At 34.4% G+C, this 20,175-nt stretch overlaps 1 protein-coding gene across 1 annotated transcript; it reads left to right on the forward strand.

Moving 5' to 3' along the window:
* Positions 1–225: 225 nt before the first annotated feature.
* On the forward strand, positions 226–3,598 carry LOC120354287 (E3 ubiquitin-protein ligase HECW2-like). Its single transcript, XM_039441195.1, has 3 exons — positions 226–244; positions 1,759–1,957; positions 3,102–3,598. Exons 1-3 carry the CDS (start codon positions 226–228, stop codon positions 3,211–3,213), a joined length of 330 nt encoding a protein of 109 aa, XP_039297129.1. The 3' UTR covers positions 3,214–3,598.
* Positions 3,599–20,175: the final 16,577 nt, after the last annotated feature.

The following is a 20,175-nucleotide window of genomic DNA, read 5'->3' on the forward strand; positions in this document are numbered from 1 at the left end:
ATTTGTGTTCAATTTTCTAGTTCTTCGAAATTTAATTCAAACGTGACTATGACAATGACTGCGACTACGCCCCGTTTTGGAAAACCAATTTTCTGACTCCAGCCGTTTAGAGTCTAGGACTTAACTAAATCCCGAGCTCGGAAACCGGCCCTAGAAGATTGTAAGTTTTGTATAATTATGGTGTTGTGTATCAAGTTGAAAATACTGTATCATATTGTGGTGATAATGTATCAGTATAGATCTGGTAAGATATTATAGCCATAGAGAAAAATATACATAAGAAGATTTGTCATGGTTTGGAGAATGATTCATTCTGTTTGCAAGTTTGTATCACATTATGGTGTTGTGTATCAAGTTGAGATGATACTGTATCATATTGTATGATACTGTATCAAGTTGAGATGATACTGTATCACTATCTATGGTGATACAATGTGGTCGACCGAGGCCTATAGCTGTATTCGATGAAAGGGAGCTCATTTATGCTGAGGATAGATCTGGTGAGATATGACTATAGAGAAAGAAAATAGCATAAGATATGCCATAGTTTGTAAAATTCATTCAAAGTTTTGTATCAAATTATGGTATTGTGTATCAAGTTGTGATGATACTGTATCATATTGTGGTGATACTGTATCATGTTCACTGATTTTAAAATTGATATTTATTTATTAAATGGATATAATTATATTGTCAAGAAACAATAGGCCTAGAACAATGGCTAGGAAATTCGCGTCATTCGTTCATCGATACAGAAGACGAGTTTGTATCAAAATTAATATGAAATTGAGTTGTTTGTATCAAGTTGGATGGGGGATTTGATACGGAAGTGAGTTGTTTGTATCGAGTTTGGTAGGGAATTTGATACGGAAGTGAGTTGTTTGTATCGAGTTTGGTAGGGAATTTGATACGGAAGTGAGTTGTTTGTATCAAGTTTGGTGGGGGATTTGATACGAGGTGAGCTGTTTGTATCGAGATTGGTAGGGAATTTGATACGGAGTGAGTTGTTTGTATCAAATCTATATATAAAATCAAAATTGCACTGATTCAGTCACTCGCTCACTCGCTGTTTCATTGTTTTGTAGGATCTAATTAAAAACTTGACATACTGAAATTTTGAAGAATTGAAAAAAGGCCTATAATCATCCTTGGTAAATTAGGATTCTGAATGCATAATTTCAAGTTAATGAGTTGAGTAGTTGAGACGTGATGATGCGTCATTCGTGAATTTCCTATACCCTACGTGTATTAGCACAGCCACCTCTAATACAAAGCCCCGGCCTACGATATTGCAACGTCGCAGCGTAGGTCTAGAATCTAATACATGATTGGTGAAAAAGATCATCTGGTATTTTTAAAAATATTTTTCACCAATCATGTTGTATTAGATTGTAGGCCTACACTGCGACGTTGCAATATCGTAGGCCGGGGCCTTGTATTAGAGGTGGCTATGGTATAAGCCGATTTCTCCCTTTATTATATTATATTATAGATAGATGTTGATACAACTTGTGAATTTTTTGACATTGCTCTAGACCTATTGTTTCCTGACAATAAAATTATATCCATTTTATAAATATCAATTTCAAAATCAGTGAACATGATGAAGTATCACCACAATATTATGATACAGTATCATCTCAACTTGATACACAACACAACATATGATGTGAAAGTATTCCTATCCCGTACGTGTATAAGCCAGTTCTTTCCTTAGTTATATTATAGAGATGATAATTTGATTGTTTATTGTTAAAGGTTACCACAACCAACACCCGGTGATAATGTGGTTCTGGGCCGCCATGGAGCGATTCAGCAACGAGCAGAGACTTCGGCTGCTGCAGTTTGTGACGGGGACGTCGAGTGTGCCCTACGAGGGCTTCGCGGCACTCAGGGGGTCCACCGGGCCCCGCAAGTTTTGTGTCGAGAAGTGGGGCAAGCCTAACAGTCTGCCAAGGTTAGTAGAATCGTTTAGTTTGAACAAAATGTACGGTAATAATAGTTGTTCAGTTATATAACGGCTTTTTGGGTTGGTGGGGTACATGGAATCCCAGGGGTATAGAAAATTATAGTAATTTCCTATATAATCAAATGCTTTACTTACTGTTGCCAATATTTGCAGTAGCAGAAGTCTTCGGGGTGGTTAACATTATTCAATTTGGATTTTCGTTTAATAATAACTATATTTTTACTTTCCTTGCCTATTACCATGGGTAAAGAAAGTATTGCTTTCCAAAAAAATATTGAGGAACCCCAATTTCTAAATTTCTATACGTTTCAAGGTCCACTGAGTCCAAAAAAGTGGTTTTTGGGTATTGGTCTGTATGTGTGTGTTTGTATGTCTGTGTACACGATATCTCATCTCCCAATGAACGGAATGACTTGGAATTTGAAACTTTAGGTCCTCACACTATAAAGATCCGGTACGAACAAATTCGATCAAATGCAATCAAGATGACGGCTAAAATATTTTCGGTCCTCACACTATAAAGATCCGATACGAACAAATTCGATCAAATGCAATTCAAGATGACGGCTAAAATTTTCAAAAACCGGGTTTTTGCGATTTTCTCGAAAACGGCTCCAACGATTTTGATCAAATTTATACCTAAAATAGTCATTGGTGAGCTCTATCAACTGCCACAAGTCTCATATCTGTAAAAATTCAGGAGCTCCGCCCCATCTATGCAAAGTTCTATATTATATTCCCAATTATCAGGCTTCAGATACAATTTGATCAAAAAATTTCAAGTGGAAAAGATTGAGCATGAAAATCTCTACAATTAATGTTCAGTAACATTTTCACCTAAAATTGAAAATAAGCTCGAAATTCGAGAAAATGTGATTATTCATTTGCAAACTGTTGGCAACTGTTGATTCTATTGAATCATCCACTATGAAGAGATAGCAGACCTCATGTGTCTCCAGCGTTATTGTCATGTTACCATCTGGGTCAGATCCTTGAATATTAGACTTGAGATGCGCGTGAACACTAGCGTCAGGTGATCAATTTTCATAACGGCAAGGAAAGTTGTGTGAGTGTGCCACACCAGATTTTTTAATATTTTCGCGAAAATTAATATGATTTTTTTCAATTTCAGGGCCCATACCTGTTTCAACCGCCTGGATCTACCACCCTACCCTACTCCGGATATTCTCTACGAGAAACTACTTCTGGCAGTTGAAGAAACAAACACCTTTGGCATTGAGTAAGAGGTAAAACATCGACGAAATCTCCCTATTTATCGTACAAACCTCGTACTATTCAGTATATTTTTGGCTCCAAATCACTGTGGCTAAGTAACTTACCCTCGGGGCTGCCCTCGGATGGGTGTTCGCTTGCACGAGGCTCTTTATGTCTCGTACAAACCTTGTACTATTCAGTATATTTTTGGCTCCAAATCACCGTAGTCAAGTCACGTACCCTCGGGGCTGCCCTCGGATGGGTGTTCGCTTGCAAAGGGCTCTTTATGTCTCGTACATACCTCATAACATCATAGAGAAAAGGTAGCATAAGAAGATATGCCACGGTTTGTAGAATTCATTCAAAGGTTGGAAGTTTTGTATCAAATCATGGTGTTGTGTATCAAGTTGAGATGATAGTGTATCATTTGTGGTGATACTGTGTCATTTATGGTGATAACATAAGAAGATATCCCATGGTTTGTAGAATTGATTCAAAGTTTGGAAGTTTTGTATCAAATCATGGTGTTGTGTATCAAGTTGAGATGATACTGTATCATGTGTAGTGATACTGTATCATTTATGGTGATAAAATAAAACGATATCACACGATATAGGTCATTTATGTTATAAATTTGAAGCCTATTATTATTAGCGTATGGCTTTGAATGGTGGGGAGACCCAAGGGTAGTTCCACCTCGCCGTATATAGTCCAAAGTTCCCTATTAGGAAACCGGACACTAAGGCTATAGTCAGCACAATACTTCAAATTTACACTTTTCACTTCGAAATAAAGCCGATTACTGTCGACTACTGACTATTACTAGTAGTTCTGTGAACAGTAGACCTCACGCAATATTCTCATCCACAAGTACCTGATCCACAAGACCTTATGGAAATACAGCAATAGACTGGCTTCTCCACACATCTGTGTAATCACTTGTCAGCTGATTTATGATGAATAATTCTATAGTCTGATTTTCACTCTAATATTGGCGTATGAAGGAGGCTCTTTTTCCTTTTATATTATCCTTGAAATGCAAAATTTCCAAAAACCTTGTGTATATACGTCGACGCGCAATTAAAAAAGGAACATACCTGTCAAATTTCATGAAAATCTATTACCGCGTTTCGCCGTAAATGCGCAACATATAAATATTCAAACATTTAAACATTAAGAGAAATGCCAAACCGTCGACTTGAATCTTAGACCTCACTTCGCTCGGTCAATTAGTGTATTGGGAGTGTGAGAGTGTAAAGGTGCATACAGATTTACGTGCCGCGAACATGAGCAATTCACTTTTAATCAGCTAATGCCAAGCTTTTTATATCTGTATCTTACCGTTTCTGTAAAAATACAGATATAGTCAGCTGATTAAAAGTGAATTGCTCATGTTCGCGGCGCGTAAATCTGTACGCACCTTAAGAAGGGCACAGTATGAGAGACTACCAGCGTCACATAGCTTCACCAAAAAAAACTACTAGGACTATCGGCTTCAGTTAACACTCACATTTGCAACATAACTGTCCTTTATCATGACATATCACCACAATATGATACAGTATGAACAGAATATGATACAGAATCATCTCAACTTGATACACAACACCATGATTTGATACAAACTTTTGAATGAATTCTACAAACCATGGCATATCTTCTTATGCTATCTTTTCCCTCTATGATAATATACTGGGAGTCACTTGAAACTGAATTCTTAAAGCTGAATTCCTAGCATTCAAAGAGACCGGTACAGTGAGAATATAATTTCCATAAGTTCAAATAGGACTATTCATACTCGAGTGGCCGTGCTTAGTGTGAACGGTCCCATTAGAAGACATGGGAATTATATTTTCACTGAACTGGCCACTGATATATATGGGAATTCAGCTTTAATAATATTATACAATGATGCTTTCCATTTTTATCCAATGGTCACAGTTTAAAGTCAACCTCATTGTAAGCTGTATAGGAAAAAGGGACTATATATATATAACCATATATATAACCATTACTTGTAATATTTATAACAATATAGAATTATTATTTAAAAATGTAACTATTGTGAGGTCCACGTTATAACGGCAATGTTTGTTTAGCAATGGTATTGCTGTCCTTGTCTATCATTCAACAAAGCTGATAGCGCTATCTCTTTCCCGCTTTGCTCTGTTGCCAGATCGTCTTTCAACAATGTAGAATTCATAATTAACAAAATATTTCATCCTAATTATAAGAATTCATTATGAAATTATTGAAAAATATAATTTCTTGTTAAATAAAATGTATTGATTATTTCAAACGAGAATGAACAGTTAATATTACATCAATAAACCAGTATTGGCTACGGTTTATAGAAGGCATTGATAAGACTGAGGGTCGGCAACGTTGTTCTCCTATCTTTCTCCACTGCCATTATAACGTGGACCGTACTATAGCGTTATTCATATTAGTGTATTACGATTTAAATTATTAACTAATTATTTTAGTTCTGGGATACATATATTATACTAGATTGACCTATTTATTTATTTATAATGTAGAATACAATGCTATATTTATTAAAATTGTAAAGTTATGTATTATTTTGGGTTGTACATACTAAAGTAAATATTTATTTGTATAAATAATTTGTACATACTTTATGTATAATTTCAAATCTGTGATTATTGTAACTGTATTATTTGTTGTAGTATATTTTCTATCTACTGTATTTTATTGTAATGTACATTTCTTATTTATAATATTCGTTTTAAATTTTGTATTATTTATGTATATTTCAAAAATATTCTAAGGTAGTGTTGTCTCTTATCTGTGTACTATTAGTGCCAGTTGCACAACAGTCGGTTGAATTTTAACCGAGATTAATTCCACGAGAATCAATCAGAGAAGAATATTGAAAACGCCTTCCATGATTGGTTCTCGTGAAATTAATTCCGGTTAAAATTTAACCGGATGTTCGGTCTTTTCAAAAACGTCTTCTCTGATTGGTTCTCGTGATATTAATCACGGTTAAAATTTAACCGGCTGTTGTGCAACCGGGCCTTAGATGTTAAATGTTTGGCCAGTTTAATTCTATTCTGTAAAAAGTGTGGTATTTATTTAATATTTAACTGTTACCTCAGTCAATAATATAACCAGAATTTGAATAATATATACGGAAAAAATTGCTGAAATTTAAGAGTTATACCAATGAATGCCTTCGTTGATAAAATACAATTTTTTATTCAAAATAAGGTGCTCAATATTTGTATTTAATATTGAAAAAATTGAATTTGATATTTTCCGAACCAGATACCTTCTAAAATTTCTTGAACTTCTCAAAAATATACAACTTTTCAACTTTAAATTCTCTTTTGGAGAACAATATTCCAAAATTATAACTTTTTTTAATATTTTTGATCTTTGAGAAATATGTTTCATATTGAGATACACTTTAAATTGTCAGAATCCCTTATATAGATAACTTCAAAACTTCCCATTTTCTGTATCCTTATTTTTGATACGAACTTCATAGTTTGTATCATTAATTTGCAACGTGTATCTTCAAACTTGATACGAACTAGAACTAACTTATTTGATACGACTGTATCTATTTGAAACACTCTGTATCTTTTCCAACTTTTCTGTATCCTTATTTTTGATACGAACTTCATAGTTTGTATCATCAATTTGCAAAGTGTATCTTAAAACTTGATACGAACTAGAACTAACTTATTTGATACGACTCTTAACTATTTGAAACACTCTGTATCTTTTTCAACTTTTCTGTATCCTTATTTTTGATACAAACTTGATACTTTGTATCATTAATTTGCAACGTGTATCTTCAAACTTGATACGAACTAGAACTAACTTATTTGATACGACTCTACCTATTTGAAACATTCTGTATCTTTTTCAACTTTTCAGTATCCTCATTTTTGATACAAACTTGATACTTTGTATCATTAAATTGCAACGTGTATCTTCAAAACGAACTATAGTGAGGTCCACGTTATAATGACAGTATTTGATCAACTTTGATGTTGCTATCCTTGTCTATCATTCGACAAAGCCAGTGGTACTATCATTTTCTAGCTCCGCAACGATGCCATCTCTGTTTTTGACAATGTAGAAATATAATTAATTGAGGCAGAGAATAGGCAACGCTGTTCTTCTATCTTTATCCACTGCCATTATAACGTGGACCTCACTATAGAACTAACTTATTTGATACGACTCTACCTATTTGAAACATTGTGTATCTTTTTCAACTTCTCTGTATCATTATTTTTGATACAAACTTCATAGTTTGTATCATCAATTTGCAACGTGTATCTTCAAACTTGATACGAACTACACACTGTTTCATTCCCGTACTATACTGCTGTAATATCTATGTCATCTATTGAGCTAATAATAATAATAGTATTTAATGATTATTAATAGTGTTTAATACACGATTCGTCCAAGATATATTTGAACAAATTAAGTAATTTGATAATTTAATGAAGGAGAAAAAATGATGTTGATATTATCTTTGTTAGGAATTATAACGTTTAAAAAAGTTTGAAAATAATTGATATATCATGGCTTCATTGTAGAGAATTATGTATTAATATTATTTGATAAATGTTTCATGGCATTGGGTTTCATGGAATAGGAAAAATGAGATAAAAAGGTTAGGATAAAGAAGACAGAAGAAGAAGAAGAAGAGGAAGAAGGAGAAGAAGAAGAAGAAGAAGAAGAAGAAGAAGAAGAAGAAGAGCTCTTGTCGTTTGAAATATCTATATATATATATAAAAGCGAAATGGCACTCACTCACTGACTGACTGACTGACTGACTGACTCACTCACTCACTCACTCGCATAACTAAAAATCTACCGGACCAAAAACGTTCAAATTTGGTAGGTATGTTCAGTTGGACCTTTAGAGGCACACTAAGATATCTTTTGGCAATATTTTAACGCTAAGGGTTCTTTTTAAGGGTTTAAAGTTCGTCTTTTAGCATGTATATTCTTCTTCTCCCCAATCTCTTAATTATAATTGAAATTTCCAAATCATATGTTACTATAGAACTATAATCTAGATAGAGTACCTCTTCGAAACAGTTGTTAACTGGCAACTAAATTAATAATTTTGTCAGGTTGGCATTAAATTGAGTTGACTTTGTTAGGTTGGCACCAAGTTGAAGATTTAAAAGCATTTATCGCGGAAAAATTGATCGGGCACTGCTACTTCAGTCCTGGGAATATTATATTACTAGCCGTCAGGCTCGCTTCGCTCGCCATATCCGTTTATCCAGGACCCCCGACTGGATTGTCCCAACATGATAAAAATGCAGGCGAGCGAAGCGAGCCTGCTAATTCCATTCTTGGACGATCCAGTCGGGGGTCCAGGGGGCGGAGCCCCCTGGCTAGACGGATATGGCGAGCGAAGCGAGCCTGACGGCTAGTCAAATATATAGTACACTGTAGAATCATGCATAATACCTACTCCAGATTAGATTTAGAATAACATAACGATTTCTCAAAGTACCTAAGGAAAGGAAGAAGATATATAGAAGAAGGAGAGTGTGAGGAGGAAGAAGAAGAAGAAGAAAAATAGAAGAAGGATGAATAGGAAAATGAAGAGGAGGAAAAAGTATTTTATTTTTCAAGTTTAAAAAACGTAACACTTTTCAAAAATAATTACTTCAAACCAAACCCAAATAATTATTGATATTATTAATTTGAAAACCCTTTTACAATCACCCCATTTCTAATTAGTTTCAAATAATTTTTTAACGAATTGAATGTTGAATTGTACGTTGCAAAAACCAATGTTAGAATAATATTAATGTTAGTTAATAAGATAACTTATTATTAATATAATAAATATAGCTCAAACCGATGCACCATAAAAACATTACTTTTTAAATCAGTTGGTGATGAAGAAATTTCTGAAAAATTAGATAAGCAGTTTATTTGTTGATACTGTTGTAGCTAGCCTAATTCATGAATTATTGTGTAAATTAAAGTGATTTTTTTCAGTATGAAAAATACTTACATTTCTACAATACCTTTGGATTCAAGAGTGTATAGTGAGGTCCACGTTATAATGGCAGTGTTTGATTAGCAATGGTATTGCTATCTTGTCTATCATTCAACAAAGCAGAAAGCGCTATCTCTTTCTCGCTTTGCTCTGTTACCAGATCGTCTTTTAACAACAATGTAGAATATTAATTGATAACAAAATATTTCATCTTAGTTGTGAAATTATTGAAAAATATAATTACTTGCTTGATAAAATATAATTGATCATTTGAAACGAGAATGAACAGTTAATAGTACATCAATAAACCTGTATCAGCTACTGTCTATAGAAGGCATTGACAAGACAGAGGATCGGCAACGTTGTTCTCCTGTCTTTCTTCACTGCCATTATAACGTGGACCTCACTATAGTTGAAAGAATTATGGTGTTGGTATTGTTTCAAATATATTAGAAATAGAAGGGTGGAAATTTCATCTCCTTGAATCCATCTTAAATTTAACATTCAGATGGAGTTAAATAGAGAATGCATTTATTCAAATGCTAATTAGTATATAATTATTATTTAACGAAAATCCTAAATAAATGCTGTAAATCACCCCGAAGACTTCTGCTACTGCAGACATTGACAACAGGGTTAACAGCAAGATGGAAATTCGATGAGAACTACTATCCAAAAATTATTTGCCAGCCCGGGAATCGAACCCGGTACCTCCCAATTGCTAGTCAGGAATATTTACCCTTACACCAAACTGACAATCTCTGGATAGCAGCGCTCATTTTATACGAAGCCATAGCGGCCAACCAGTTTACAGATGGAATTAAATAGAGAATGCATTTATTCAATAAATAAATAAATCGAATTTCCATCTAGCTGTTTACCCTGTTGTCAATGTCTGCAGTAGCAGAAGTCTTCGGGGTGATTTACAGCATTTATTTAGGATTCTCGTTAAATAATAATTATATCTTATTAATTTTTCGTATAAAATTAATTTGTTTCTTAATACAAATAGTCCGGTTGCACAAAAGCGGTTAAATTTTAACCGTGATTAATTCCACGAGAAGCCATCTTTTCAAAAACGCCTTCTCTGATTGGTTCTCGTGGAATTAATCACGGTTAAAATTTAACCGGCTTTTGTGCAAACTGGCCATAGAGCTTTGAAACAGTACAGTATTATAAACACAATAATTAAAGTGTAATTTTATTGGTGTTTTACAGCTGTATTGAAAGAAGAAAGAAGTAATTCAAGATTTCAAAGAGTGTTCTGATGGAATTTGAAAATAAACTCAAGATTAAATCAGACTTATGCTGGTTGATGGTAATCAAGGTAAGAAGACAAATACTAGTAATAGTTCTGCGAACAGTAGACCTCGCGCTCAGTAAGTTACATTGACCTGTTGTTATGATTTCTCAAAAATTAATAAATAATTTATCAATTGAAAATGTCTAGAAAACATCCTAAGGTGCGTACAAATATACGCGCCGCGAACATGAGCAATTCACTTTTTATCAGCTTACTATATCTGTATTTTTACAGAAACGGTAAGATACAGCATACAGATATAAACAGAAATAGAAAGAAAAATAAATATCTCAGTGATTAAATAATTATTCAAAAAGGGTACTAAGATTTTTATTTTTCTTTCTATTTCTATAAAAAGTAGCCCTATACAGAAAAGAGATAGATATAAAAAGCTTGGCATCAGCTGATTAGAAGTGAATCGCTCATGTTCGCGGCGCATATATCTGTACGCACCTCTAAATAAACATAGAGCTATCTGTCCTATCGTACCGTGACGTGTCGTCACGGAATGTGAGTGTGAGCGCTGTTATCAGGTCTGGCTGCAACTGTCTACAACGTTCATGGAAACATACATTTTCAAGATGTTCGATGTTTTTGAACGGGTAGTATTATAGTCAACTGTCTACTAACGTTTATGGGAAGATACATTTTCAAGATGTTCGATGGTTTTTGAACGGGTAGTTGACCGAGCGAAGAGAGGTCTAAGATTCAAGTCGACGGTTTGGCATTTCTCTTAATGTTTATATGTTGCGCATTCACGGCGAAACGCGGTAATAAATTTTCATGAAATTTGACAGGTATGTTCCATTTTGATTGCGCGTCGACGTATAAACAAGGTTTTTGGAAATTTTGCATTTCAAGGATAATATAAAAGGAAAAGGAGCCTCCTTCATACGCCAATATTAGAGTGAAAATCAGACTTTAGAATTATTCATCATACATCAGCTGACAAGTGATTACACAGATGTGTGGAGAAGCCAGTCTATTGCTGTATTTCCATAAGGTTTATAGTTTCAATCAGGTACTTGTGGATGAGAATACTGCGTGAGGTCTACTGTTCACAGAACTACTAGTATGTGGTGATACTTTATCATTTGTGGTGATACTGTATCATATTGTGTTGATACTGTATCATGTTGTGGTTGTTCTTGTTCTATAGTGAGGTCCACGTTATAATGGCAGTATTTGGTATTGGTGCTGCTATCCTTGTCTATCATTCCACAAAGCGGATAGTGTTATCCTTACCCAACTCTGGGAAATACAATCTCAATCATGGAAATTCATTCTTGAGTACGATGTTCGACTCAAAGCTCCCCCCACCTACAGGGGACGGATATCTCAATAACTTTCATATCTAATTTTTTGAAACTACAAAAATAATTATGTAGCAGTTATATGTTACTGGGGCTTATTGCATGAGAAAATACAAACTAATAATATAATATAATATTATTTAGTCAGCTGTTCATTAGAATAGGGAATTACGAAAAAGTAATAGCATGCAACAGGTTGAAAATATCAACAACTGAGAATTAAAATCAGTTTTATTATCACTTGGCTTCTACGTTCCGCTTAAATTCATAAGTACGGTTCCAGTCCAGCTAGAGCCCCCAGCCTACAGGTTTCATACCATTCAAATAAATAATGCTCAAATGAATTTGGGTTCCCTAAGCAATTATTCTTTCTTTGTTTAGCATTCGACCCTAAAATAATAAGATATACTGGCTTTTTCCTTTTCTAAAATATATTCTTTATTCAAAGTATTTTACTTGATACTGTGCTTGGCCTAATTTATTGACTCGGGTAGTTGCATGTCTATGAATATGGGTTTTTTTTAATAAACTTCTTAATTTGATCGAGATTCAAAGCTTATTTTAGCTTAAAAATAATTTTATCTTGGTTTTTCATGAAATAGCACACGTAAAAAGCCTTTTTTATCCATCTTCTTGAATCACCATACATTGTGCCTCATCGTAATAAATATAAAAATTTTATTCACCATCCACTATGGCTGCCGTTATGATAGTCGGTTTTTGGTAGCATTTTCCATTTCAATCAAATTATCAACCAATTTATTTTACATCTCTTAAAATGCTTTTAAAAAGTCAGTAATTCCCTTCTCAAATTTCTAAAAAGTATTTGGAACTCAAATTGCGTTTATTTCAAGCGTTCGTGTATTGAATAATAATTTGTCATTTTCGGGATTTTAATTAAATAAATATCAGGCCATCTTGAAAGATTCTATAACCTTCGGTTCCTTTGTTCAGTCGGCAAGAATTCAATCAAATTAGCAACTATTTTTGTTTTTACATCCCTTGCTATTAAATAATACAGTAATTTCCATTTCAAATTTTTAAAGCGTATTTGGAACTCAAATTGCGTTTATTTCAAAAGCGTTCATGTATTGAATAACATTTTGATATGTTCGGGATTTTAATCAAGTAAATATCTTGAAAGATTCTAGAACATTCGGTTCCTTTGTGCAGTCGTCAAGAATTTGGGTGAAAGCCGGCCGGCCATTGGCTGAGAAGCCCAGTTCACTTTGTTTGGAGCGCTGTGATTGGCTCACTGATTGGGGATGTAGAGACAAGATCGTGCAGGGTGCAGTCAGAGACGTGATAGCTTCGTGGTAGCTGGACATCACATTGTGTCCTACTTATTTTCATCGATTGATATAATAAAATTACAGTTAATTATCAGTGCGTGTGTGAATTATTAAGCTATTTCAATGTTATTATTACTGGTGTCATTTGTTTTCCGGCTGTGTGATAGTTTTGTGTAAAATTTTGATGTGAAGTGTCAAGTGATGAGAACCCAAGGCCGTAACAGAGGTAGGATCTTGTTTTTCATCAATCATAACTCACACTCATCCAATTATTCGTGCTATTATTTGTGAAAGTTAATTTTATTATCATTTATATTGATTGTAAATAGAATGTTTAGGTCATTTCTCATCATTCACTCATCCTATTTTAAATAACCTAGTCATTAGGCTATTGTACGATTTCAGAATGATTCGAGTTGTACAGAGAAGGGCGGCTGTTTTAGTTTATTTGCACTAGATCTCTCCATTAATTAACTAAAAATACATTGAGTAATGGTCAATTATTGAGTTTTTTTTTTAATCTCAATTTGAGATCTTATTGAGCTAGCTGCAAATGACTGGATCAGTTCAGGACAATTTCTCTTCGAAATATCTGAAATCGTACTCTATGTCTAATTATAATTTCAATTTTAGCAAATATAGGGATTTAGTTGTGTTTTACATGGATATAGCTGTGTATTTCGGAGATTTTATTAAGATTTTTTGGGTTTATGTGAGTTGAGGTTTTTCATGTTCTATTTACGATGTCAGCATTTCTTTAGGATAACATCAGTATCTTAGATCCAACCAATTCTGTCAGTTTGTTGTGAATTTCATTTTAGTGTCGACGCCATAACGTAGAGATGCGAAATTTTGAATTTGAAGGTTCAGTGCCACAGCCATACTGATATTAGTTTCTGCTATTGATGCTCGTCGAAGTTAGTTAATATTTCTGAAATAATATCGATAAACTAGAATCTCGTATGTATTTATCCATTTTATAAATTATTTAATCTGAATTCAATTTCTGTGTCATAAATTCCAAATAGAATTGAAGGAATATCAGTTAAATAAATGTAGGTCAATTTAGTTCCGTCATGTTGGCAATATAGCTTTCTATGTCTTGTCTAGCTAGTCAAAACAACAACTGTAGGATTTTAGTGAATATTTTAATGTTTCATTGATAATTATTGTAATTCTAGAGTATATTTGTTCAAAATAACAGTTTTTCAACATAATTTTATATTTTCTAATTGTGTGAATGTGCTTTTAGTGCTAAATTTATTTATCTGACTACAAACGTAAGTGCTCTTGACTCTAGCAGAGCTTTTTGCTCTGTCTTGTCTTGTCCTTGTCAAAACATTAAGCCTTGTACACACGTCCGTACAGATTCGCGCGAACAATCGTATGTACATATGCCTCAACATTCACTGTACGTCCTTGTGGACGCGATCCACGTATGCCTCAGCATTCAAAAAGCTAACTGATTTGCAGACGACACGAAGACATGGTCAATGTAGATTTTCCACAACATGACAACAATGGCGTCATTCCATCATTGAAGATAGTTATCACAAATTGCAGCAGTATCATTTTATTTCAATGACTTATATAATAAAATCAAAAATAAAACTTGACAAACGATGTTGGTGGGTTGAACGATTGTAGGTTGAAGTAAGGAAATAAATTGCTACATGACATAATATTGACAATTCAATCTTTCTTAGGTTGTCAAAACATTATGTTGTTAATATACTGAATCTAATTCAACTAGTTATCTAAATAAAAAAATGATATCATCATGAGGGGAGCAATAACTCCACAAGAACGATTGGCTCTAACTTTGAGATTCTTGGCATTAGGCGATTCATTTGTTGGTTTCCAATATCTATTCAGAATCTCAAAAAAAAAAAAATTCTACAATAATTCCAGAAGTTTTGATGACCTAATCAAAGCACTTAACACTGTCTCACAAAATTGACAGTCTTCTTTAAGAAAATTAGCCATAAATTGAATCAAATACTAAATTGCTGCCCATTTTAAAACTAACTATGCTCATACACATGACAAAACAAGATTCTCCAAAAGATTACATTCAAGATTTACCTTCAAGGGAATACTAGTTCAAAGTTTGTATAAATCTCTCTATAGATAGCCTAGCTATTGTCAGGATACAAAGCCTATGCCAGCATATTTTCTAAAGTTAATGTATAATTGAGGCATAAATCAAATGTACTCACGTCAAATTATATAAAACTCATTTAATTATAGTTTTATTAAATTCTTATAGTATTATTTCGTATAATTTACCAATTTATTGTCAGAGTCATTCGTCAACTGCCTACCAATGTTTGTTTACTACCTTATTTTCAATAATTAGGTTAGAGTGAATTGCGCCAAAATTGATGACAAGCCTTATCTGTCAGCTGTTGATACCGCCAGCTACTGTGCTACTGTGATATCTCTATATTGTCTGTTTTCATTTTAAAACTAACTCAAGCTTGTTCATTTCTGCAACCCCTGTTTATTTTCTGTTTATCTGCTTTAATTTTATAGTCTTCCCGTTTAACGTAATTTTTTGTCATTTTCTGTGTTTTTCGAACCTCTGTGTCTAATTTAAATATTAAAACCGCATGGAAAAATTCCCATTGGTGGACTTTTTCTTATTAGGCACAGGATTGGTTCTTGCCCAAATCACGTGGTTCTTCTTCTCAGAAGAAGACCAGGTGATTTCCGCTTTTTGGGAAGAAGAAGACACTTGCCTTCTGAGAATCGAATTATCAGGACCCGTTTAATTTGTCCTATTAAAATTAATGTTTAAATGGTTTCTCTTCTTGTTAAATGTAATATATCCAGTGTGTTAAATGTGTAGCTCCTCTGTAGTCTTGTGCTCTTAAATTAAATTGGAAGGCAAGTTCAATTTGTATAAGCTTATTCCTGAGGAAGAATTGTGAAACTAAATCCTGAGTGTCGCCATTCCACGCCAGATCTTCAAGTGAAATAAAATTATTAAGTGAATTGGGGCCCCACGATCGAGTTGGTGAGCGAAAAATACTTATTCTATCCAATCAGTGAATTGAGAAAGCTACAATTTTCTATCAATTAATTATTGTGAAAGAGTGCAGGACTATATCCTCCTATAATACCGTGTAACCCCTATTAAAATCCTAATTGCACTATATGCCAAGAACATTCATATTATTATCTCATATCAAGAACATTTATTACCAAATTTTGAAAACTCTATTATTCCAATTTGTCAATTATTTAATTAATTATTATTATTTGATTCTTAACGATTATAATTCATCAATAAATTTGCGTAATTGTTAACCAGTTTCAGTAATTTCTCTAGTTAGATCCTGCTCAGTTCGATCTATAATTACCATATTGGTTTTCCTCTGTAGGAATTATTTCAGGTATTGGAATATCAATATTGAATTTACTTGTTATTCATAAGAAATAAATTACATTCGCTGTGCTCGGGTTTGAATTGCCTGGAGATATTGGTAGGCTATCACGCCTGATTCTCAGGCAGTTTATATCAGAGTACGGCGGAAATATTATTTCTTGTGGAATTGTAGGATATTCTGGACGGGTGTAGGCAGCTCTGCCGGCTGATTTTTTATCCGAATTACAGGTGTTAAGCGTCCAGAGGCTCTTGCGAATCCACAAGATTGGCGCCCGAACACAAGACGGTGAAGGAGAGGGAGCTTATTTCATCTTAATAATCATAAATTATTTCAGAGATCGACTTATCTACGCTTGAGAGGGAGCAGAAATATAAATATTTCTTTTCAGTGGAGTCGTGGGTCGCCTAGCCATCAATACTCTGTTCAATATTGTTGTTCAATTTTATTTCTTAATAATTATTGATCGAATTGAGCAGGTATTTTTTGTTGCACTAATGGGGGCTACACGGTGTTACTCTGATGTAATAATCCCTGAAATGAACAAGCTTGAGGTAGTCGATTTATTTATTAATTTGTGATTGTTCATACACTGGATATTATTTTGATTGTGTTGAATTTTATGTTGATCATTACGGTATATTATATTGTAGAGTATTATTGCATTCTAAAACGTATTATTGTCGCGATTTTGTCTTGCTTTGAAGTTGTGGGAATTAGTCAGCGGTATTAATTCTTCAGAACTACAAGATAATTTGCACTGACCTGATTCTGTTATTCCAATTTGCGCGCACCACTATCATTCACTCACTATTTTTCACTTATTGGATTTCGTCTACACTTCACTTTTTGGGAGAATCATGGCAAACCCCGCCACGGAACTGGATGGGTCTACCACATCGTTTACACCGGCAGATCCTGTCTCACCCGAAGCTCCTCCAAAACCGGCAACCAGCGCGACTTCAGTTGACTTTGAGCGCGGCATTCGAGAGCGTTTGTCATCGACTCAGCTAGAGGAAAGTCAGCCAATACTTAATTCGGTGCAATCATCACCAATCGCCAACGTCGATTGGCGCGAGGTAGATCGTCAAACGTCTTCCAATGATGTCGTTGCTGCTGAATTAGAGACCAAACAGCCGCAGGGGCTGCCATATCTACCACCTGGGACGATCGAAACCATACTTGAAGTTTTCAAGACCACTGCTGCTGGAATAGAAAAGAAATTAGAAGAAACCGGCAATAGATTGGACAAGAAAATAGAAGAACAAGTAATAGTTTGGACAAGAAAATAGAAGAAACCAGTAATAGATTGGACAAGAAAGTGGAAGAAATGACCGCAAACTTTTTGCAACTCAAAAGTAACGTTGAGGATTACATCGAAAAATGGATGAAAAACAAATTGAAGCTAAGAATTATACAATGAACAAATACAAACGGTGAGAAGTGAATTTGGTGAAAGAATTCTAAACCAACACCGGGAAAATACTGAAGCAAATGGTGAATTGGAGAGCAAGATTACCCAGGCCAATGCTAAGCTAGCTCAGAATGATGTGAGGTTGGTGAATTGGAGGCTCAGCAAACAAATCACACGGCCCAAATAAACCAGCTGAGAGCAGATGTCACACAGAATTCAGCTGAAACTTTAAATCCCGAAGTAATTAAGGGATTGAAAACTCAGCTAGATCAAACTAAAGCCGAGTGTCTACAAATAAAGAATAGTTTGGCTAACGTTTCTGGTGGTAATAATCATAATACTGGACAAATCTTGTCATCTTTACCAATATTTGATGATACTGAGTGCACCATTCAACCACGGGCATTCATTCAGCATTTGCAGGCTATTGATTCCGTTACTACTATACCATGGATTACGTGGAGAATGCATCTTTTACTATGTCTACAGAAAGAACACTGATACACTTCAGAAGTCGCATTACTGAATTCAACTCGTTAAAGGATTTTATTGACAACTTCTTAGCTACTTTTTGGTCTCCCGCAAGACAGAGAAATTTATTGTCTCACATTATTACATGCAGATATGACAAGCAGAATACGGGACTGTCCATGAGTGCCTTTTCAGCCCACATTCGCTATTTGAACAATCTGATGGATAATCCAATCGAGAATGGAAATTTGATCGAAATATTAATTGGGAAGTTACCTTATTCCATTCAGACGGCATTAAGCTCGCAAAGTTTTGAATCCTATGACAAGTTTGAGGCTTGTTTGAGTCGAGTACAGAGTGTAGACGATAAATTTGGTTCACGGAATTTCAAAACAAACCATCAGAAGGATGAGCGGTTAAGTGTTGTCGTGAATGAAGTTGAAACTCCTCATCGTAATTATAATCGAGGCAGTCAACCGAGTCGACCTCAAAATAATAGCCGTGGATTTGGAGATAATCATCGGAGAAATTATAATGAGGGAAGTTCATTTTATTCCAAATAAATCAGTCGACTCAACTACAACTCCAGAACAAAACATAAACAGAAGCGATGATGTCACTCAACCGCAGCCATCTTTATCAACAACCAGTTCGTCGCCCAACCAACAATCTCAGTCCAACAAAAAGCAGTTCCATTCTAATAATCAGAAGGGAAATAATTCTCAGCATCGTAATAACAATAATTGACAACCAGTTTCGACTGTCTCTGGCATCAATCATCATAAAAACGATACAGTCAGAAAAAAAGTTATTCCGATCGTAGGAGTAACCGACCGTGAGGTGCTGCAGTCTGGCGGAAAAAATTCACACTGCTCCCAACCAGGTGACAGCGTAAATCCAGTCATGGAGAAGAGAAAAATCTGCCTGCTCGTATTGCGTCAGCTAGTAGTGACAGTTTGCGGGTTCTGCCCCACGAGGCTACTAGTAGTGATGGTTTGCGGGTTCTGCCTCCCGAAGCTGATAAAGCCCCCATCCTCACACCAGCTGCTTCACATTGCTCCACGATGCTCCGGCTCCACATTGTTCCAGCTGCTCCACATCGGTCCAGCTGCTCCACATCGCACCAGCTGCTCCACGATGCTCCGGCTCCACATCGGTCCAGCTGCTTCACATCGAACCAGCTGCTCCACATCGCATCGTTGGATCCTCACATTATCATCACAGCACCCACAACTCAAAGCAAGTTGTTTATTTATTGTATTATATTGTTTATTATTGTAATATAAAGATTTGCTCACTGGCAAGTTAAGCCTACCCGCAATTACAACTAAATTTGAAATTAATTCTAAAATATAAAGTAAAGTTATTTTGAATTATCCAGACAAAAAAAAAAAAAAAAAAAATTATATAAAATAATTTGGAAAAATTAGCTTATTAACTTACTCTAAAAAAAAAAAAAAAAAAAAAAAAAAAAAATTGAAGATAAAATAGAAAAATAGTCTGCTGTGATATTTATTAATAATTCTAGGTGTAGGATATTTTTGTGATTGAAAATCAACCATTAAATGGTCTTCATTATTATTAGTATTGTTTATTTGAAATATTATTGTTGCTATCATTTGTGCTGTTGCATTATACATGCACTATTAACTATTAATTATCATTTGGTGATAAAATTATCTTGAATATTATATTTGTAGCATGAAAGCTCACTATAGATTAGAATTCTTAATTTATATGTTATTATTGTTATTAACTTAATGAAATTATTGTAATCACATAAATGTGATTAGTAT

The sequence above is a fragment of the Nilaparvata lugens genome, chromosome 14 (genome assembly GCF_014356525.2).
Source record: "Nilaparvata lugens isolate BPH chromosome 14, ASM1435652v1, whole genome shotgun sequence".
NCBI lineage: Eukaryota > Metazoa > Arthropoda > Insecta > Hemiptera > Delphacidae > Nilaparvata > Nilaparvata lugens.